This window comes from Centroberyx affinis, unplaced genomic scaffold (genome assembly GCF_046629955.1).
Source record: "Centroberyx affinis isolate AG114_WGS23_722 - 3 ecotype Tasmania unplaced genomic scaffold, CSIRO-AGI_Caff_v1 ptg003390l_1, whole genome shotgun sequence".
Taxonomy (NCBI): domain Eukaryota; kingdom Metazoa; phylum Chordata; class Actinopteri; order Beryciformes; family Berycidae; genus Centroberyx; species Centroberyx affinis.
Window position 1 is genome coordinate 1 of NW_027281375.1, and position 22,304 is coordinate 22,304.

Below are 22,304 nucleotides of genomic sequence, written 5' to 3' on the forward strand. Positions count from 1 at the left end.
TTTATGTCTTTGAATACTGAATGGTCTATAACAATGCCTACATGTCAGCAGTATTACATGCAGTGTTAATGTAGCTACAACTGCTCATAGATTCAGTAGAGTTAAAAGATGATTTATGTGTTTCAGTCTGATCTTGTGGATCAGAATCTGTTGAACTTTCTGCCCATGGGAGAGCATTCAGATGTGTATAAGGCTCTGTCCTCTCATATACTGGAGGGAGAGACACTGACGCCTGAATTTCTGAAAAGTAAGTGCTGCAGCTTTTCCACTGGGGTCTTCTGTTATATCTTTATTATTTCCTTATTTCACTATTATATTTACTGACTCATCCTGAGTTTATTGACACTTTGTTATACAATGAAGGCCCTGGGTGCATATTCTTAAAGTTAGGTCTTATCTTTTTTTGTAACACTGTTTAATTTGTTTTCAGCAAAAAATCAGCTAGAATTTTGTTGCCACATGCTCCGAGGGACGATCGACCCAAAAGAGCCCCCTGTGTATGAATATGTTAAGTTCATTGGAAACTTCAAGTCCCTGAATAATGGTGAGTTACACTCAGTGTCTGTGCCTTGAGTTGGGTTTTCCTGGCCCGCTGGCTGTAAGGTTTAATTTGTCTTTTGTCCCGTTTCTCCCTAGTGCCTAATTGTACCCGAAATGGTTTTGAAGGAGTGATCCAGCGATCACTTCACTCTGCCTTTGAAGACAGAGTCTGTTTCATAGCAACTGTGAGGCTAGCTAAACCACAGTTTATCAAGGTAAGAATTAAAAGCTACTCATCCACTAGCCTAGATTTTGCCTGCTTGACACATTCAATTTCATGCTTAAGGGTTTAAAAAAAGTGAGTTCTTCATAGGATTTTAAATAACTTATCTTTGGAGATTTGTAAATTACTTACTACACTCCTCGCCTGACCTCTGCCCCCCACAGGAGATGTGCACTGTAGAAGAGCCTAATGAGGAGTTCACCTCCAGACATAGTTTAGAATGGAAGTTTCTCTTCTTGGACCACAGGTACAGTTTCTGTTTTTGAATAACCCCGAAAAAGAATGCAGTCTTACTTTTGGATGTTATTGTGTGCCAATATGTTTTGGTCTGTTGTTAGTGTATGATATGTTTTGGGATTTTAAGCCTTTGCCAGTGCTAGGATCAACCATTAACTCACTAGAAGCTACTTGCAACACACCTTTTTGATAGTATTTTTCATTCAGCGCTGCCTGAGTCAGAGCTCCCTGGAGGAGGGTGCTGTCAACCCTTTGGAAACAACACTAGAGCATTTAGTTCTGTCCTACTACTGTGGAAACACATGATAATTAGTTCTTAACAATGGCATGCAAATTAGATAAATTCACAGGACATTCTGTGCCCTTTAATAGTCCTCTTGAGTTCCAAGTGATTTATGTCAACATTGTCATAACATTGTCATTATTTGTTTATGTCCAGAGCTCCGCCCATCATAGGTTACCTGCCGTTTGAGGTACTGGGTACGTCAGGATATGACTACTACCATGTAGATGACCTAGAGACACTGGCCAAATGCCATGAACACTGTAAGTACAGTTCCATCAATCATCTATTAAGTGAGTTGACCATTATCCAGTACTTCTTGAGTTTCCCTTCTGTCCTAAACTGTGAATGTCAGTCAGCTCCCTCTCTCTGTGTCTGTGTAGTAATGCAGTATGGCAAGGGAAAGTCATGCTACTACAGATTCCTCACCAAAGGGCAGCAGTGGATTTGGCTTCAGACCCACTACTACATCACCTACCACCAGTGGAACTCCAGACCAGAGTTCATTGTCTGCACACACACTGTTGTAAGGTACAGGAAAGAATTACCCTTTGTAGACATAGAAATAAAAACACATGTATCCATGGGGCAACATAAAACTTAGAAGCCTAGATATGACCTTTTTTTCACATAGTTTCACTTTGATCAGGATGTCATGTGTACTTGTATTTTATTTCCTATCTTTAATCTACAGTTATGCTGAGGTAAGAGCAGAGCAGCGCAGAGAGCTTGGGATTGAAGAGTCACCACCTGAAATCACAGCAGATAAGGTGAGACATTTGCGAGTCTAATTTGTATTTTATTTTATTCAGGGGATGATGCTGCATCCATAGCATATCCATAACTATGCTACTTAAGTAAATCCAGAGCCAATGAGCTTTTCCCACACTGACTGCTGTCACTTTGTCCCCCACCTGACAGCAGTCCCAGGATTCTGGGTCAGAGTCACAACTCAACACCTCCAGCCTGAAGGAGGCTCTAGAGCGCTTCGACCGGAGCCGTACGCCCTCCGCCTCCTCTCGCAGCTCACGCAAGTCCTCACACACTGCTGTGTCTGATCCAGCCTGTAAGCATTCACAACAAACGGCTTTTCATTACCCAGCACACTGACACCTCAACATGATATCTCCATGACTGTGACAGCTATTTTACAGCCATCTATACCAAGCGTTCCTGTTTTTTCATCGGCGCAACATATTTGTATATCCCCCCTCAGCAACACAGACTAAGCTTCAAGGAGACAGGAGTACGCCAGGACGCCAATCTGTCTCTGCCATTGAGATGACATCACAACGAAGGTCATCAATCAGTAGTCAGGTCAGTCAGGGCGGAGAACAGAATGGAGGCTTGGTTTAAGTTCAATTCTGACTAATTGTGCAATGGATTATGAGGGATTAGATTACTGAAACAGAGATTCAAGGAACTCTGAACTCATCCTCTCTCTGTTCCTTTTTTTTTCATCAGCAGTCTATGAGCTCCCAGAATACAGCACCATCCATGGTTTCACAACAGCAACAGCAACAGCAACAACAACAACAACAACAACAGCAACAGCAACAGCAACAACAACAACAACAGCAACAACAACAGCAACAACAACAACAACAACAACAGCAGCAGCAGCAACAGCAGCAGCAACAACAACAACAACAACAACAACAACAACAACAACAACAACAACAACAACAACAACAACAACAGCAGCAGCAGCAGCAACCACAGATTCAGCCCAGTGGCCAAGTAAGATATTCATATAACTCATTTTAGGGTTTGATTCAAACCTTAAGTGCCACACAGCCAGTTTGTATCAACCCTGGAGTTCCTGGCAGGGATACGCAGCCTCTGACAAGATAGGCACTTGAGATAATGAATATGTAAATCAAGGCATGTCCTTCACATTATGATATGTGGATTGCTACTGAAACCCTGCAATATGTCTGGCACTCCCATCAGTTCCCTGATGTAAAATACGAAGTCTGCAAGCTAATAAACAACAGATATATCAAATGGGATATGAATTGTTCAATCACAGAAACTTGAAGGAAATTAATGCTGGTGATTGGTCTCTGGATAACTTTCCACAAATAAGTAATCAAGGTGTGTCCTACCATTTATGTGCTCGGGTTTTCAAGGATCATCGAAGTAGACAGCACCACCAGAGCGCACAGAGGGTGCCAAGAAATCATTTAATTGTGCTGAGTTTAACAGACGGCCAGTGCATCCAGTGTTTGCTTATGGATTGGGGCTCAATCATTGAAGCCAGATTGCACACCTGACATCCCTCCCATGTTACTCCAGGTAACGTGCCCTTTCCATCTTGGCGGCAAGTGCAGTGTCAGCCAGAGAGGGTGATAGGGGATGTTGTGTGAATATCTGCCTGTGTAGTTTTTAATGGCATTGAGCAGGTGCACAAAACAATATACATGTTTCTAATGGTGTTTCTACCTGTTTTCTAATGTTGCATTGACAGCAAACCTGAAGAGGCAGACGCTTTGTGTGCTTTGCAAACTTTACTGGCTGAAACTGAAAATAATTCAAATTTTGTGTTTGTGATTTTTTTTCATTTTATTTTGTTTTATCCTGTGAATGTCCTGAGGTCATGATGCCAATTATATCTTCATGTGCTGTCATCTTAAAACTGAATTAAATGCACATGGTATTTAAAAGTAATGCCTCTCCGGATAGACATTAATATGGAGAAATGGCCCAATGTCCCTCAAACCCAAATTTTAATAAACCCATGCACAAGTGAAAGCATACCCAAAATACTCAGTTCACACACTAAATAGCCCAAGTCTGAATAGGAACAGCAGATCTCAGTCTGCATAAGACCTGCTTAAGTTTTCGCAGTCTGAATCAGTGTGCACTCCTTGGGTGAAAACACCACTGAACCATTCTTTTGAATCAACTGCTTATCTCACGTCACACCAAATACAAACATTCAGTTGTAAACCGCATGTATTTTTCTGCCACTTTACTTACTGGCTGTGTGCCTGTGCCAATGCCCTTTGACAGCCAATGGTGCAGTTCTCCAGCCAGTTGGAAGCCATGCAACACCTGAAAGAGCAGCTAGAGCAGAGGACAAGGATGATTGAGGCCAACATCCAGCGGCAGCAGGATGAACTCCGGCAGATCCAGGACGAGCTGCAGAGGGTGCAGGGGCAGAGCCTACAGGTCAGACTTGGCAGCACTGTTAATGAGTGTGTGGCAAAAGGTCCCAAAGTGGAACATAGTGCCACAGTATAATGGGCGAAGATATGGGCCACTAAATGTATTGGCACTCCTCTGTTTTATGTGGTGAAAAGGATAGTTGTTTTTTATAAGTATGCATATATGACCATTAGATGTGTGTTTGGATGGTTTTATTGCTGTTATAGTTGGTTTGCCATAAAGACAGAAGGAGTTTTACTCTGAACTCTATGTTGCAGATGTTCCTGCAGCAAGGAGCTGGAGGACTAAATCTCAGCTCTGTTCAAATGGCCCAGGGGAATGCTGTGCAGCAAGGGGGCACCCTCAGCATGCAGGGCCAAGTGGTCTCTGCAGGGACTCTACAGAACAGCATACAGCAACAACATACTGTCCAACCCCAACCCCAGCAACAAACCCTCCTACGCGAACAGAGCACAGCACTCTCACAGGTCAGCTACACTAAATAGCTCTCTCCATTTTGCCTTCCCATGTATTTGCTACAACTAACAGCAACACTCATTGACCCAGTTAAATCATGACCTGATTTTGTTCGCTACCTATACCTCATACATCAATTATGTTATGCTATAGATCTTGTCATTATTTCTGGTTCTGTGTATTTCAGTCTCAGCGGTCGTCTCTCACACTGCAGCCTCAACAAAATCCGCTGCCTGCCTCTCTCTACAACACAATGATGATCTCTCAGCAAAGCCCAGCCAACGTGGTCCAGATTGCCACTAGCCTCGCCCAGAATAGTGGCCCCAACACTCCTGCTGTGGCAACATTTGCCCAGGACCGTGGCACACAGATAAGGTTTGCAAAGACTACCTTCATTTTATTTTTGTGTACGTTTTATTTCCTCACAAAAGATGAATGTGTTGTCTAGTAAAATACATTATGGGGACCACAAATAATACACGTGTCTAATGAATCTACACTCACACCCACCACAATCCATATGCCACCCCACTGCCCATCACTTTTATTCAGTGTACAAGCGTTTCAACAACCTAATTCCACTAATGCAAGGGTTACAACTAAGAGAAATCACCTTACCTAATCTCCATATGAATGTTACCGTTACCTGACCGTGGTCCTGTTCTGTCTCTGTCAGGTTTCCTGCTGGTCCTCAGCTGCTTACCAAGCTGGTGACAGGTCCAATGGCATGTGGGGCAGTCATGGTCCCCACAACCATGTTCATGGGCCAAGTGGTGACGGCCTTCGCTCCTCAGCAGGGCCAGACCCAGACCATCAGCATTTCCCAGCAACCACCGCAGCAGCAGCAACAACAGCAGCAGGAGCAGCAGGGACAGCAACAGTCACAGGCTGCAGCCATGCAACCAGGGCAGGCTCAGCTGACCCAACAGCAAACACAGTTCCTACCGGTAACAATCAGATTTAAATTAACTTCAAAGCTGCACATAGCATGTTCATGTTTAGGGTCTCAACTGGGGGGGGGGGGGGACATGTCTCTGTGTATTTTTATGTAAAAATATTGCCTAGTGCAGTTTTAAGTTTCATCCTATTACACATGGCACAACAGCATAAAATCCCTCAAAGTAGTCAGATCCCACTAACCTTACCGTTTTGCTTAATGCTCAAGGCTCCTCGGCTACTTCATGGAAACCAGTCCACCCAGTTGATCCTGCAGGCAGCGTTCCCATTGCAGCAGCAGGGCACCTTCACTGCCACAACCCAACAGCAACAGTTACAACAGCAGCATCAACAACAACAGCAGAAGCAGCTACAACAGCAGCAACAACAACTTCAACAACAGCAACAACAGCAACTGGCCTCTCACAGGGCAGACAGCCTATCTGATCGCTCTTCTACACAGCCACAGTAGCTGGCTAAAGCCAATCAGAAGCGGAGTGAGCCAAACCCAGGTGTGGGTGTCTTTGTGATGGGGGTCTAATGAGGAGTTCTGCTGAAAGTGCAGTACTGAGACCATGCCTCAGAGGCAGAGAAGTGATGGGATGGGTAGCTTATGGTTTCCCTCCCCTCCCCAGGATCTTTTGCTGCTTGCACTTAACTCCTGAGCGCAGAGTACTACAAAGAACCCAAGGCTGGGCTCACCGTGGCTCTGGCATGTGGCTTTGGCTCAAAACTCTCTGGGTTGACGCCTTTTCTCCAAGATAACAGGGGGCCAAGATCCCTGTAATGGACTGAGCTCATCCCCTCCTCCCCTGGCCCTTGTGTGTTTAGTGTGTGCTCCAGTCACCCTCACAGGATTAATTTATGCAGAGCTGTCCAGTTAATGCAGTGGAGCTTCTATCCAAGCTTCAACGAAGTCCTGCAGAACAGCCAATGGCACGTTTGTTTTAGGTGTTTTCTCCTATTATTGTTTTTCATGTCAAAGTAATTATGGGTCAGAAAATATTTTTAAGAATGTCATGTAGATTGAACTTTTACTGTACAGAACATCATGTGTAATATAATATGTAAATATATGGAAAAAAGACAGAGAACTAATATTTTATATGATGCATGAAATGAAAAGCGTAGTCTGTTATTTGTAGCTTTGAATATGCTTTTTTTCTAGTATTCTAAGAAAAAAAGAACCTATTATGCTCAATGGCTGATATTTTCACAGACTTCCTTTCTCCGAGGGGATGTGTTTATGTTTGTATGTGTCTGCATAGCAGACAATGCCAATGCTGCTGGTTGTGTCACAGTTTGTTTGATCCTTACCCGGTATTTTCATAAAATTGTCAAAATGATAGACAAATGTTTTAAAGTTAGAATATTTATAAGCTTTATAATATGTGCTTCAAAGCAGCACACTAAGGACTCTAAATTAACACAGAGTCAATTATTGTGAATGAAATAAAGACTACCAAGGTTAGGCTAAATGTACCCCATGATAAGATTTGTTAAACCTCAATCTCTTCATATCCTTATTTTCTGAATTTTCAACACTTCTGCTGAGATTCCTACACTTCAGAGCCATCCATAATGCATGCATGGTATCGGTACAGGCTTTAGTCGAAATAGAATAATTTATCCCTTAAATTAATGTATTGAAATGTACTTAGTCAATATGGAGATATAAGTAGTCTGCTAGCCCATAGCTAGGATTTCTCAGACTGGGTTTGAGTAAAGTTATCCTTGCTAGCAAATTTGAATGGGGCTAATCAAAATGGTTAAGAAATGGCAGCCAAATTGCCATGCTCATCCATCCATCCATCCATCCATCCATCCAGTTTCTTGCTGCTTATCTAGATCAACAGGGAAAGCAGAGCAGCCCAGACATCCTTTTCCCCAGCAACTTCCTCCAGCTCCTTCTGGGGGATCCCCAGGTGCTCCCACACCAGCTGGGAGATGTAGTCCCTCCATCGCATCCTGGCTGTACCCTGGAGTCTTCTCCCACTCAGTCGTGCCCGGTACACCACTAAAGGGAGGCACCTGGGGGCATCCGGACCAGGTGCCCAAACCATCTCAAGTGGCTCCTCTCAATGTAGAGCAATTGCTGAAGTTCTATTGCGAAGAGCAAGGCCAGCCACTATGTGGAGACCTAATTTCAGCTGCTTGTATCTGTGACCTTGGTCTCTCAGTAACTACCCAGAGCTTGTAGCCATTGGTGAGGGTCAGAATGAAGATGACCGGTAAATTGAGAGCTTTGCTTCGTGGCTCAGCTCTGTGCACTACCATGGTCTGATGCAACAGCCACATTACTGTAGCTAATACACCTAACCAGCGGTCAATCTCACAATCCTTTTTACCCTCACTCGTGAATATGATCCCAAGATACCTGGACTAGTCCACCTGACAGTTGTTCATCCCTCACCTGGATGGGACAAGCCAGTCCAATGAAGCCAGGACAACATCATCCTCAAACAGGAGCTGCCACCCTAAGGTCATCAGATACTCTCCAGACCTCGACTGTGCCTTGATATCCTGTCCATGAATATCACAAACAGCAGAGGGGATAAAGTGCATCCTTGTCATAGTCTGCTCTTGTCAGCTCTTGCTCCAAGTGTATAGGGACCAAAAGGCTTGCAACAGCAACCCCAGCACCCCACACTCCCGCTGCACTCTCACAGGATGCCTCGGGGAACATGGTTGTAAGCATTTTCCAAATTCCCAAAACACACGTAAACAGGATTAGCAAATTCTCATGACCCCCAATTATCTGCGAGAGGGTAGAAAGCTGGTCCACTGTTCCACGATCAGGACAGAATCTGTGTTGTTCCTCCTGAATCTGAGGTCTCCTTTCTAGCACCCTGTCACAGGCTTTCTCAGAGTTGTTGAACAGTGTGATCCCTTGATATTTTGAACACACCCTCTGGTCCCCATCACCCATCTTCCAATCCAAAGGCACTGTTCCCAGAATCCACACAACATTGAAGAGATGTGTCAACCATGACAGCTCAACAATATCCAGAGCCTTCAGCATTTCAAGATAAACCTTGTCCACACCCCATCACTTTGCGACTGAGGAGCTTTCTAACTACCCTAGTGAACTCTGCCAAGGAGGTGGGCTGGTTGGCACCTGTGTCCCATGTGCCATCCAGGCCCGGAAAACCACCTCCTCCTGCTTGACAGCTCCCCTCACCATCCACCAGCCACTATGGAAAGCACTGATCCCACCCTCTGGCCACAGCTCCTTGCAGCAGCTTCCATGACACAGAGTTTTAATAGTGTCCATTCCGACTCCATGTCCCTCCTCCACCAGGATACAGGAGAAGCTTGCTCAGAAGTGAGAGTTGAAATCTTTCTGGGCAGAATCCTCCACCAGGCATTCCCAGCAAACCCTCACTACCTTTATGGGCTTACCAGGGCTGTCCGGCAACCTCCCCTGCCATCTAATCCAACTCACCACTAGATGGTGATCAATTGATAGCTCAGCCCCTCTTCACCTGAGTGTCCAGAACATATGGCCTCAGGTCTGATGAAACGACAATAAAGCTTCACCATCAACCTTTGTCCCAAGGTGCTCTGGTACCATGTAAACTTATGCACCTCCTTATGTTCGAACATAGTGTTCATTAATGGGCAATCCATGACAAGTCCAATAACACACCACTCGGCTTTAGATCAGGGAAGCCATTCCTTCCAATCACACCCCTCAAAGTATCCCAGTTGTTGCCAACGTGCGTATTAAAGTCTCCCAGTAGGCCTATGGAGTCAGTAGGTGGAGTCTTCTCCAGCACCCATCCACCATCTCAAAGAAGGCTGCATACTCTGAACTGCTGTTAGGTGTGTATGCACAAACAGCAGTCAGAGTTTTCCTCTTTGAAAGCGCTAAGGCAACCCTTTCATCCACTGGGAGAAATGCCCAGCTGTAGGGCATCCAGCCAGTGACTTGAGTGTCCCTACACCCGCCTTGTGCCTCTTAATGTGGACAACTCCTGAGAGTAGGAGAGAGACTACCCCCTATCAAGGAATTTGGTTCCAGAGCCAACACTATGTATGGAGGTGAGCCCACATATATCTAGTACCATGCAATATCTGGTACCTTGCAACTTCTCGCACTAGGTCAACCCTCCCCCACCCCACCAACCCCCGGGCCCTTCCTATGGTGCTCAGGACAACCAGTTAGCAAGAGCCATGGCAATGGTGTATTTACTGCTGCTTGTCTTTTGAAAATTTGTTACAAATCTGTTAGTCCAATATTTATGAATCTCATCTTCAGTCATGTCTGCTCTGTAAAAATGGAAAGGTTAGGTTCTTGGAGGGAAGGACATTTGGGCATGTTCCCAGAAGTAGCTGTAACTGTAATTTATGTTCATTCTTTGTTGTAGTGTAATCACTTATAGATTGTTTTCTTTGAGTCTGCTATGAATGTGTGTCAGATTTGGAATGGAGTCTGTTGTCTTATAAGTTGTCAACACAGGCCAGGTGTTGTCAGTGCAGCAAATGTACAGTATGGTACTTGATTGCAAATCAGTTTATTTTCACTTGGCCTCTCCAATATGAAGCACTTGGGGAGGAATGTTACTCGCCCACTGTACAAAATTTGAGTGATGGACCACAGAAGTCATGCTTAATTTCCCTCAGTGTAAGCTCAGCCTTGAGAAGCACTGGAGCAATGCTAATTATAACTCTTTGCTTGGTGCTTACTGCTTTGGGATATTGGGCCCAAGAGTTGGCACACACAAATAGCCTTTCTAATAGGTGAATGTGGCTCCATTTGGGTTTGTCAGGAGAGAAATTATCTATCACATGTAACAGCTGCTGTTTCCTTTATGTGATATGCCCAGAGGCAGAGATACACTCTAGCTATGTGTTTTAATATGTAGAAAATAGGTTTTGATTCGATTTTCTCAACTAACTGGCTCTGTTGCTTTGTTGTAGGAGTGAAGTCTACTCAGAGTTGTCATACACCATGTGGTTCATCGCAGCTATTCCTTGCGTTATACAGCATGCACTTCCCTTGCATTTGTTAATGGACTGCCACTTGGTTGGCTGGTTGTATGATGAGATAAGTGTTTTGGGGAAGCAAGAGACTTTTTCCCCGAATTGTCTCTTATGCAGTTCGCTGTAGAATGGCACTTTAGATATGGAATGTTTATTTAGTGTGATGGTCACTTTACAGGTTAGGTTCAAGAGGAGATTATTCCCACTAAATATTAATTTATTGACAATCATTTCAGAGTGTGTTTGGCTCACATTAAGTGGTAGCACATACTAAAAATGTAATTGGATTATTTTTTGGTTAAAGTGGTTTGCATGTTGCCTTGCGTTGTGAGTCCTGTTGGTGGAAGTTGTTCATTTTATCCATATCAAATTGTTGGTTGCACAATATAGCACTATGTGAGATGTGTAGTTCCGTCTGTTCTCAGCCTATAGTTGGCCACACGGCATAACCAGTGTCAATGTTACAATATGTTGGAGCAAAGCCACCTCATTCATTCATTGTTCAAATTGCAGTCATTCAATACCTGCTATCTCTGGTTTGTTAACCAAATGGTGTCTCCTGCTGGTCGGTTAGCTGTGGTGCGTTGACTGCTTATAGTTAGATCTCATCTGGACCTCTTACACAACAGTCAACCTCTCATTTCAAATGTGTTGTGGTGCTACAATGCATATCAGCACTTAGATAAGGCACCATAGTCATACATCCCCTCTTTACTTGTACTTTAACTATCAATGTGGCGCTGACTTGTTGAGTGGTCCTCCTGGATCAAATGAATCTGCTGCACACAAAGAGCATATTCTGGAGTGGGATAGGTAGTGCAATACCTAAATGAATGTAATTAAATATCAATATCAATAACACAAGTACTTTGCATGAAGAGACGTATAGCTGTGGAGGACTTTGCACAATGTATGATAGGATATAAAAGTAAATAATAGAACTAGATTATTTTTCTATGGCCAAAATAGACCTCATTTAGCTAGCATAGATATGTATGACGTCAAACACTGTAATTGCACCACTGTTTAATGTGCAAACAAAGACCATAAAGTTCTAACTACAAATGAAGGATCTAAACAAACTGTGACACACACACAAAGTCCGTTGAAATAATTTCCCCCAGATAAAGATGGTTATGGGCTTCTGGTTATGCAAAGACGCACTGACTTTGTATCAAATTTAAGGGTTATATTTTATTTTCGTGAGTTGTGATTCAGTGTTAAAATCAGTATCAATTCTTTACTTGCAAATGAAGCCGTTTTAATTCATGATGGCAAAGAAAATTGGTTGATACCATTAAAAGACCACACAATGTTCATTTTATCGTTTTGGTAAGAAAAAAAAACAGATTGTGTCAGTTTTGGCTTTAAAAGTTGAGTATCAGAGAGTAATTTCCAACTCACAAAAACATGTCAGAAAAAAGATGAGGGAAATGTTTTGTATCCAACCAGAGGGAAACTCCAGATTGAATGCCCTAAGTGGAAGGACATGGTGAATTATGTTAAATGTTCTGTAGTTCTGATGTACACACTAGAAACTCTGAATGTCTATCGGTGTTCTCTCTCCGCTTTCATTTAATATTTGTGTGGCGTTCTTGTTTGGCTCATGAAATTGATTAGCACAGTACACTTGGCAGCAGAAGCACCTGGCACTGTTAAATGTCAAGGTAAATGTATGAGGGCTAAAATCACATTCTTCACACCAGCTACTGCCACCTGCTGTTTACTTGAAGGATAAACCCATTGTAAGGCTCCTGCATTTTGAAGTTCTCTAACCAGAATTCTACTCTGGTGTCAATCATAGAAATTGAACTAAGAACAAACATTCCATTCGTAGAAATTATGTGAAATAGGCCAAATGGTGTGGGAAGTATGTTTGTCAAAAATGTTTAATAAAGCAAGCCCAATACTAATTCAAGAAGGAACAGCATGAAAACACTAGAGGCACTTTTCACAGGTGCATATCACTGCAAGAAGTTTGCCGTCATGCATTTATTTCTTGAGCCAGACCATTTATAAATTAAAACATAACAGAACCTTTTCAAGCAAATGTATCAATCATTTGCTCCCCTTAAATTTGAAAATAAAACTGTATGAAACGTCTGAGGTGTGCTGTTCAATCTCATACTTACAGTTACTTGATTTTTTAAGACGTGTCCAAACATGGTTTTTGGCCTGAGCACAAGTAATCGGGTTAGCAATCAGACAACACATGAAACATGTTTTATTGAGCATTTTAGTTAGGCATTTCAACAAATGAACATCTGTATCACAAACAGAATTCAGAAGTGTTTCACAGCTGGGCACAGCCTGTCAAATATTGACAATGTAGCATTACCCTATTTGCTTAAAAAATATTCCCATTGCTTGTTGATAGTGACCTTTCCCACCCTTTCTTATCTACAGTACTTATGCTAAAAAAACAAACAAAAAAAAAACCTGTGCTCTAACTCGGTAAATAAATACAAACCACTTTAAATAAAGGTGTGACTTAGTGGTTCAGGTCTCAATTTAAAAGACAGCCTGTGTGTCAGCAATGAAACATAAGGATTAACATATAAAGAATTATTTCAATGTCTTCTTCACTGGTTCACATAAAACCTCAACTTGGATTGCATTGTGAAAGGTATTTCTTGATGAAATGTTGTTAATGGGCCAGAAGGTGGACAGTACTGCATGGGTTCCAACTGTTTTCAGATCCCCATAATGGTGACAACTGGCACAATCTATAGTGTTTTCCTCACAGCGGGAAATACATCATCATCATCTCGTACATCTGGAGTAAGGTAAATTATGATCTTTAAATCCATGATAGCACAAAGTCCCATTTCCTTTTCCAAAAAATGACGACAGTGTAAGGGTCATCAGAAAGAGCATGGTGGAATAGATAACTGAATAATACCAGCCGCAAGTGTTGTATATATTCTGAGGAAACTGTGGCAGCTGGTAATAGCTCACCTAATGTAGCTTCCCTTTCCTGGGCAGGATTCATGGCCTAAGGTTAGAAGACAGTCACCTGACCGCACCTGGGCTCATGCTAAATAGGCAAAATAAACCACCCAACATAAAAAAACAACAAAGGCATGGAAAAGACTCTAAACTGACCCAGTACCTTACTGCAAGGGCTGAGTATGAGGAAGTATGTCAGGCTCTGTTCTGAGCCGCAGTATTTATACTTGAGGGGTCAGAGATGCAGTAAGAGGGCAGTAATCAGACACACTCCAGTCTTCTCTCTCTCACGCACCTTGTGACGAGAACACGGCTCTTATTCACTCACTTTTCCTTTGTACACATATGGAGTCAAAACTACAGCCTCTCTACAGAAACATAATTGAGCTTTACAGTTATGTACAAAATGAACCTGAAAGTCTTTCATCCAACTAAAATCCAGCTTCTGGCTTGATGAAAAGGGCGGAGAAGGCAAATGCCAGGAAAACAATCCCTCCGATGATTGTAACTAAGGAAACAAAACAAAAACAAGAACAACTTTCACAATTGACCCAATTTGTAATTAACTTATGGGGTGATGTATAAGACATAACCAGTGTATGTGTACTGTATTTTTAAAGTTCTAGGGAGGTTTAAGCAAGTCTTCTCAGAGGATCTTCGGACGTCTTTCTAAGTAGCTTACTTCTACAACAAATATCACCAGAATGTACTAAATTTTATGGAAGGGCTATGATCTCTAAAATAGATCTGTTCAATAAATAAACATCATCTTACCAGTTCTGACAGAAATTTTCTGGGCAATCATTCTTCCTCCAACCACAGCCAGTCCTGTACACAGACAGTGTCCAAGTGTACCACCCACTGCAACTCCAAATGGATCCTGGGAATTAACAAACATTTTTATCTTTTCTGGTCAGTGCCAAAGAAAATGTATACATGATATATTGCCTTGCTTGTAGATTTATTTATCAGTGTATTAAAACAGTAGTGAGTGACATTTATCCTCTGTGGTATGGCTCAGAAGATGGAGCCTAGCACACACACTGACAACATTGGGGGGGTTGATTCCCACTGGGGCAACCCAAGCTGAAAATGTAGGTACTCAGTGTACTGTAAAATGATTTCTATAAAAGCATCCAACAAATGGCATATGTCTTGTAACCCATGGAAACGGCTGACAAACCTCCCGGGCGGCAAGAATAATGGTGGTCAGCTGGGACCGGTCCCCCCACTCTGCGACGAAGGTGAGGGTGAGGGCTTGGAGGAAGATGGGTGAGATGAAGCTGTGCCACTTTCCCTGAGGCAAGGTCGTCCCTGATCCAGCCTCCACATCCGGAGTCCCGTTAGCCAGCTTAGATCGCTGGAGCTGCACAGAGGGCCAGAGACGAAGAGCGATTTGACTAAAACTATAGACAAAAACCTCTCAAGACCTCTTGATGTAGTAATGTGACATTGTTAATATCAAGTAATGGGTTAGATAAATAAAGATTGCTTGATGTCTGTTGTGCATGAATAATGAAGTTGTGGGAAAGTTTGGAATATTTCCATAGCTACACTACCAGTCAAAAGTTTGGACAGTGGACACACCACATTTGTCTTTGTTGTTACTATTTTCCACATTTTAGAATAATAGTGATGACATCAAAACTATGAAATAACACAAATTGAATTATGCAGTGACCAAAAACGTGTCCAACAAATCAAAACTATTTTATATTTTAGATTCTTTGCAGTAGCCACCCTTTGCTTTGATGGAAAGGCAAAGGCTTTGGAAAGAAATTCATACATAGGGATCAACTTCACTATTTATATTTGTCTGAGAAACAAATTTCAAGAATTTAAGCATAAGCCTTTAGATCAAAATGGCTTAAGATAATGAAGAACAAAGATAATGAAGAACATAGTACATTCAATCAGGTGTGTCCACACTTCTGACTGGTAGTGTATGTGTTATGTTTCGCTCACCTTTCGCTCAACAATGTCAAGGTTCCCTTTCTTTTTAGGAAATCATTTTCTAGGATATTATTGGTCAAATTTCTCTACATGTTTGATCTAGAAAAATACATTAATTCGATTTGCAGGCAGTGCAAATGGAATAATATAGTTAGGATGCTTAAGATAATGAAGAGTTGTTGTTTTTTTTATAGCTATAATAATGCCTTGTTTCTGCTGATTTTTGTGTAACCTAATTTTTCTCTGTGCTTTCCAGGACCCTTAGGAGCCTTAATTACAACCCATGACAGCTGTACTTGAAACAGTAAAACCCCCATGTTAGCCCCCTTGTTATCATAAACAGCTCCACCATAACTCACCAAAAGCACATTTCAAAGAGTAGCTCAGAGTAAACGTAGGTTATTGCATGAACTCACAGTCCATTCAATTTTACATTTCACATTTTAAATCATGTGGACATTTGAGATGCATTCTGCAACGTCAACATCTTTTCTTCCTGCCAATGTTAGTATGACTATCCTGCACAGCAGCAACAGAGTGTAACAATACTTTTCTAGTTATAAACTGGTTTAAACAGGACTCTGTTTTTGACATTCAGTGTAGGGTGCAAACAAAAAAGAGAAGTGGTGCAAGCTTTGTCAGGAAGAGAACCCAGATTAAGCAAGTTAGTTAACATGACATTTTAGCATTTAAAATAATGTATGGGCTTCATGGTTCTCTGCAGCTGTGACAGGACAATATATAAGTAGGCCTAAAAATCAAAAGTTTCGCCTTTAGTATCAAACTATACCTCCTCATCCTTCTTCTTGATCTCTGCCTGCACCTCCTCCAGCTCCTCCTGGCCCTCATCTGGACTCATCCGCAGTCCCTCTCTCAGCATGCGCACACCAAAGATGGCAAACAGAGCCGTGGACACGTAGTACGTGTAGATTCTGGGTATGATGGTGGTGGCATAGCCAAACAGCACTGGGGGAAACACAGCAATGATAACTTCAGCAAGAGAGGGAGGGGTAACTTCACATAAAAGTTATGTACTGGACCAAACACTTATCTCGACCAACCAGAGAGGCAGGTCATGAGGCCCAGTGCCAGCATAGCTCCTGCCAGCACGGTGAGACGGTTGTAACGCATGGCCATGATGGCTGCAATGAAGAACGTCTTGTCTCCCAACTCGGAGACAATGATGACAGAGATAGCAGCCACAAAGGCATGGATGAAGCCCAGGTTTCCTTTGCTGGAGTCATCTTCACTAACTACTGGGCCAATGGGATGGGGACTTGGGACTTTCTGCAAAGAAAAACAACACAGTATAACTGAGTTTTTGTTTTTTTTATGAAACGTTTTCCGAGTGAGGTACAATTGGCTCATTACCGCAAGCTCCGCAAGTTTATTTAAGAACAAGACACTTAAATGCACACTTAACGTGATATGTCAACAAATCCCAGGATATGTCAACTTGACCTAGCAGAGCTGCCTGGTGGCAACACCTGAACGGTTGTTATCAAACCCTCTTAACATTTCTTCAAATATTTGGCTAGCAAAAGACCGCCTAAGTTACTCCCGCACACTCGGGCTAACCCCGGAACACAAAACGACACATATTCACTTAGCATGTGTTGCTAGCTAGGGAGCGCTAGTCTAGTCAGCAACGTCCGCATAAAAAAATCGATTTGTAGCGACAAGGGTGAAAGGTGTTACCGGTGATAACGAACTCACAGCCTGTACCTCTTGTGGGGGCTGCTCCTGGACTGGTTTGTGTTCCTCTGGGATGCCCGCAACTCCGACCGACAAACACAAAACGGCAGCGAGGGGTAACAGGACACACATCACTTTTCTATCAGCCCGTCCATCTCCTCCGCCGACCATGAGAGGCATTTCAACACAGCAAAACGAGCAGTTGCTTTAAAAATACTGAAGGCAGGCAGTTTACGTGCCAATTGAAAACTGTGTCCTGCGATTCACTTGATATCATTAGCAGCACATTTGGCTAACTTCATATTAGCAATCTGTAAAATTTCAGGAGCTGTTCAGTGGTTCCCGATCGAACCAAACTCAATGGAAGTTGGAAACTTGCTTCCTCAATGAGGCGCAGACCAGCGAAGTGATTGGACCGTCGAAAGAATGACGTATATTTCATACGCTGACGTATATACTGTATATTATAGTGATTGGCTAGTCTCACTATCAATAAGAAATGTCATGGAAAATGTTGTCAAGCTTGAAAGACGTGCAAAACAAGGGACAAACATGAACAGTCAAGTTATCACATGATAAGCCGTTTTTACTAGTAGTTGAGCAGTACCGGTATTTAATTTTAAGATAAAAGGGATTCGTCCAATCCAGTCACTGCTGTAAACCTATCACTTTTATAATGCAACTGTACTTAGGCTACTCAATATTTGCAATAAACTTTCTCCACTCTAGAATAATCTGACTATTTTACAATTCATATTTTAATACAAAAATTATATAATTAAAATATGATTATATAATTATTATTATATAATTCCATCAGTTACATTTCAACATGGAACAATACATATATTGTGGATATCATTACAATTAACGCAACATTTAACTTTATTTAGCTCTCTGGTGATTGCGTTAAAAGCTCAGTCAGGACTCCATAGGGAAATTTAAAGAAAATTTTATTATAGAGTATATAGACAGTAATTAAACACAAAAGGTATTCCAGACAATCTTCCTTTATTGAATGTAATTGCAATATTTAATTACAACAAACGTGGTATGTTATAGTTAATGCAGTTAGTTTTTATGTATTTGTCAGAGGGGAAAATGAATGGAGATTTTCTGCAGTATGAATGAGATATTTGCAGTTACTTTCCTCCCTGTATCCTCACAGCAATTCCTGACCAATCTCTTTTAAACATATATTTAACCCGGAAAGAGTGTTGCTGAGCATGCACATTTGTGCAGCACCGGCGTGCTTCACATTCATGCAGGTACACACTTTCACACCTGGGAGCCATCGAGTACAATCAGTCTTGTACTGCTGGCTGCTGAGCAGCTCCACTGCAACATTTGGGGGTTAAGTATCTTGGTCAAGAGCACCTTGACAGTAGATGTTGAGGGAGGGGGGAGTTTTACACAGATGTCCTAGCTGGTCCAGGGATTTGCTGCTGTACCTTCAGGTACAAGCCCATTTCTCTAACATTTGGCTAGCAGCGTGCCTTTTCCCACTAAGGAATGTATAACCGGAGACACCAATAACAGGAATAAGTCACAGTAGAAAAGGTATAAATGCATTGCGATCCCTTGGGTATGATTCATATTTGCTGATGTAAAACTCATGGCAGAGCTGAGCGGCCAGCGCCTGGTTGAAGAGCACATAAAGGACCACAAGCCACCAGGAGAGAGAAAGGCCTCCAAATACCAAGCTCAGAGAGACGTAGATGAGCAGCTCAGCAAAGTAATGGGGGCATGACACCAGCTGGAACCAGCCTCCCTGTGGCACTCTGTGAGCCAGCGTCTCCACTGCTCCTGCAACACACCAACATGATACATGCAGTGGTGTATTTATTTATTTTTTATTGTCTTTATTGTGCAAATGTTACATAGAATATTTGCTATTTGCTCAGCATGTTAGGTTGCAAAATAAAAGTCAAGGAACAGAGCCAAAGCAATAATCATATCCACAAAAGAATAAAGATAAGCAGACCAACAAAGTCAAAAAAAGAAAGCAAGCCCTTGGTACTTCACCATAGGGATGGGATGGGATGTTGAAATTCAATATATTGTGATATGAAAATGTGACAATACTTATCGTAGGGCAGAAAAATGAATTGTGATATTAGCAACATTTTATTCTGCCGCAGTGGTTTATGTTACTGTTCACATGATTAGTATGTATCTGTGTTTATTTGAGCTGAGACAAGCTGCACAACTTTACCTGAATCTCCAGTGCGCAGCCTGGCCAGCAGGACGATGGAGCGGTGCTGCAGCAGAGAGGCCCATATGAAAAGCGCACTGCCGGCCACATGCAACCAGTTCAGCTGGGAGAGGAGCGTGCCAGTCTCTGAAAAGAGCAGCACACACATAAACACCACAGAGAACCACCAGATACATTCAGAGAGGACTCATTTCAGTCTCACCTTTTCCAACACCTAGATGATCCGAGCAGAGGACCGTCAACCCCAGTACGACATAATATCCCAAGCCGAAAACATACTGGACCATATGCATGGCTCCATCAGAGAAAACACTGACGAGCAGACACTCCAACAGCCTCCTGATGGAGTGGACCCAGAGCAGCAGCTGCACCAGCAGCAGAGACACCTGTGGAGCTACAGGCAAGACTAACATCAGATACCAGGAAAGCATGCATTGAATAGGAAGTTATGAGCGTCACCAACATGGAGCAGAGGGAGTGTAGCCTACCTTGACTGTCAGACCTTGGCACTCCTGTCAAAAATCCCAATATGCCAGTCAACCATGATGGGTACGGCTGATTCTGTAATGTAAAGTTAAGGGACAGGAGCAGGAGAAGACCATTCCAGCCTACAGAGACTGCATAGAAGTGCCAGAACCATCTGATTGGGACAAAAACAAAAGCAGCATAATAAATAAATCATGATCATGACTTCTCGATCAATCAATCCCTTCGTGAGATTTTAAAGGTTTGGGCGAGGTGAGCAGCAAAATCAAACTACGTAGTTCTGTTAACTACATCGTTTATTGTTCCTTTACTAGGTTTGCAGGTTGTGTCCTAAACTAACAGTCACCTTTTTGGGACATCAAAGACGCGCAGCCGGTTGTCTCGTTGTAAGTTTTGCTTAGTTTTTCCGTATCGAATAAGATCCTGGAACAACAGATGAACGTGAGACTTTTCACATCTTGTCGGCAAGCGAAGTGAGATTTTGTGAACACAAAAAGCCGAAAGAAAACATAAAGACAGAAATAACCACAGAACATCAACTGCACTCCATCCCATTGAGCTCCAGATCATTTTCCTGCTCGGCGTTCGTGTACATTGTTTTGTGCAACATGGAAAAGGGTCCGTTGGAAAACAGTCCGTGCAAAAGTTCCGGGTGAGACGTGGCGACAGGAAATGCCAATTAGTTCATTAAATGTAAACATTTGATGAATTAACAGTTGTTCGTGTGAAATGCATACGATGTAATGTCTTGGGTTAGGGTTAGGGTTAGGGTTAAAATAGGAGCTTTCAAATAGGAATGTAGACAGCTTTAGATTACAGCAGATGGCAGCACCTGATCTGTTCAACCATGTAATATGTCCAGTGGAGTGTGCCCACATGCAAACCATAAACACAGAGGCATGGACTACTAGTCGCAATTGATTTCAGCAGATAAGGGCATTACTCTTTAACTATGTAGATAACATTTTGTGTTTACTCTCTTTTTCCTGGCCATAAAAAATGAGAAATGGGAATGTAGGCGTATATTTTTACTTGTGTCGGTTGATGTTTTATGTAATAACCAGTTACCAGTTGCCTCTCCACACTGCTAACCGTCTGACAAAAGGCCTACTGTATATGCCTGGCAGGCTTCCCATGACTTTGTATGTACTTTAAATGTACTTTGACTTTGAACAGCAGAATAGGCTATAACCTGTTAGGGTTATCATTGATGTGATGTCAGTTGGTGTTTTGAGTCAGTGATTAACTTTGCACTATTTGAGATGACTTCATTTCCTGAAATACTTGCCACCGAAACATACAACCAAAATAACCTTTCCTCTGCCTACATTTTCTCTGCAACAGAATTGGCTTGGTCGCTGCAGGACACCGGGCAGAACGATCGACACTGGCAAAAGTGTGTATTACTAGAGTGCATCGGTGTATTGTGTATTGCATATGTGTGATTGATTGTTTAAGTCTGGATTCAAAATCTGCATCAGTTTATCATAGATTGTTCTGAAGGTCAGTGTGACATTAAACTGAGTTCACAGCCTCCGCAGTTCGCTCATGGCCACTTTTTCTGAGCTTTCTTTTCGCCATTTTGTTCAAAAGTGATCTATATGTGAAAAAATGTGTCCCTCTGTGGTTAAGTGTTTCCCCTGCATACAATGCAGTAATGTGTCAAAGGCAAGTAGTGTGTTTGTGTGGAAGACACAGTAACGCCTTTGAGGCATTTGATTCCAGGATGCCTCTTAGAGGAGCACAGTATCCTGTCTGAGGAAATGTGGACTGTTTCCTGCCTCCCTCCCCTCCCTGTCCTCCTGCGTCCCTCCTCTCTTCTTTACTGTGCCAAGAACTGGAACCTCATTAGGCCCCCGGCCCGGCCCGGCCCATAGGTTGCAGATCATTTTCTTCTTGCAATCAATTTGTGTTCCACAGACAGAGTAGTATAACATAAGCTTTGGGGGAAAACCCAAACGAGTATCTACAGATTCAGACACAGTCAGAGTGAAAAGAAATAAAATCCAAAATACCGGAGAGAGGGTGTTGGTGGATTGGTTGGTGGCACAAATGTATGAGAGAGAAAGAAAGAGAGAGAGGAGAGAAAGAGTACTCACTCCCCTTTGTTTCTTACACAGTGGAGCATATGATTGAGAGGCCTATGCTCTTTCCCTGTATCTTACCATCTGTCT

General features: G+C 42.5%; 3 protein-coding genes across 5 annotated transcripts; 1 reads left to right on the plus strand and 2 right to left on the minus strand.

Moving 5' to 3' along the window:
* The first annotated feature begins 161 nt into the window (after nt 1-161).
* On the plus strand, nt 162-7,286 carry clocka (clock circadian regulator a). The gene is made up of 15 exons (XM_071539026.1): nt 162-247; nt 431-544; nt 637-755; nt 928-1,010; nt 1,440-1,546; nt 1,667-1,814; nt 1,978-2,053; nt 2,205-2,349; nt 2,500-2,600; nt 2,748-3,023; nt 4,299-4,457; nt 4,712-4,921; nt 5,098-5,285; nt 5,587-5,857; nt 6,076-7,286. The coding sequence occupies exons 1-15, from the start codon at nt 166-168 to the stop codon at nt 6,316-6,318; spliced, it is 2,322 nt and encodes a 773-aa protein (XP_071395127.1). The 5' UTR covers nt 162-165; the 3' UTR covers nt 6,319-7,286.
* Nucleotides 7,287-13,040: 5,754 nt separating this feature from the next.
* On the minus strand, nt 13,041-17,777 carry tmem165 (transmembrane protein 165). 3 transcript variants are annotated; one of them, XM_071539053.1, is made up of 6 exons: nt 17,460-17,777; nt 16,796-17,021; nt 16,525-16,700; nt 14,965-15,147; nt 14,556-14,661; nt 13,041-14,289 (listed from the first exon to the last, which is right to left on the minus strand). In XM_071539053.1, the coding sequence occupies exons 1-6, from the start codon at nt 17,607-17,609 to the stop codon at nt 14,213-14,215; spliced, it is 918 nt and encodes a 305-aa protein (XP_071395154.1). In that variant the 5' UTR covers nt 17,610-17,777; the 3' UTR covers nt 13,041-14,212. The 3 variants fall into 3 exon arrangements, with proteins under 3 accessions (XP_071395154.1, XP_071395153.1, XP_071395152.1); XM_071539052.1 differs by having other exon boundaries at nt 17,451-17,777; XM_071539051.1 differs by having other exon boundaries at nt 17,433-17,777.
* Nucleotides 17,778-18,431: 654 nt separating this feature from the next.
* srd5a3 (steroid 5 alpha-reductase 3) lies at nt 18,432-20,718 on the minus strand. The gene is made up of 5 exons (XM_071539071.1): nt 20,477-20,718; nt 20,133-20,284; nt 19,847-20,038; nt 19,645-19,770; nt 18,432-19,235 (listed from the first exon to the last, which is right to left on the minus strand). Exons 1-5 carry the CDS (start codon nt 20,698-20,700, stop codon nt 18,976-18,978), a joined length of 954 nt encoding a protein of 317 aa, XP_071395172.1. The 5' UTR covers nt 20,701-20,718; the 3' UTR covers nt 18,432-18,975.
* Nucleotides 20,719-22,304: the final 1,586 nt, after the last annotated feature.

Bases quoted from the DNA above. Each gene is read 5' to 3' on its own strand.
- clocka (XM_071539026.1), top strand. From the start codon at position 166: ATGGGAGAGCATTCAGATGTGTATAAGGCTCTGTCCTCTCATATACTG. The intron at 1,011-1,439 runs GTACAGTTTCTG...GTTTATGTCCAG, and splicing joins TTTCTCTTCTTGGACCACAG to AGCTCCGCCCATCATAGGTT. The intron at 3,024-4,298 runs GTAAGATATTCA...GCCCTTTGACAG, and splicing joins AGATTCAGCCCAGTGGCCAA to CCAATGGTGCAGTTCTCCAG.
- tmem165 (XM_071539051.1), bottom strand. From the start codon at position 17,609: ATGCCTCTCATGGTCGGCGGAGGAGATGGACGGGCTGATAGAAAAGTG. The intron at 14,662-14,964 runs GTTTGTCAGCCG...GTTAATTCCCAG, and splicing joins TTATTCTTGCCGCCCGGGAG to GATCCATTTGGAGTTGCAGT. The intron at 14,290-14,555 runs GTAAGATGATGT...TTGTTTCCTTAG, and splicing joins GAAAATTTCTGTCAGAACTG to TTACAATCATCGGAGGGATT.
- srd5a3 (XM_071539071.1), bottom strand. From the start codon at position 20,700: ATGATCTGGAGCTCAATGGGATGGAGTGCAGTTGATGTTCTGTGGTTA. The intron at 20,285-20,476 runs GTGACTGTTAGT...TGTCCCAATCAG, and splicing joins GTCTTTGATGTCCCAAAAAG to ATGGTTCTGGCACTTCTATG. The intron at 19,771-19,846 runs GTGAGACTGAAA...TGCTCTTTTCAG, and splicing joins TCATCTAGGTGTTGGAAAAG to AGACTGGCACGCTCCTCTCC.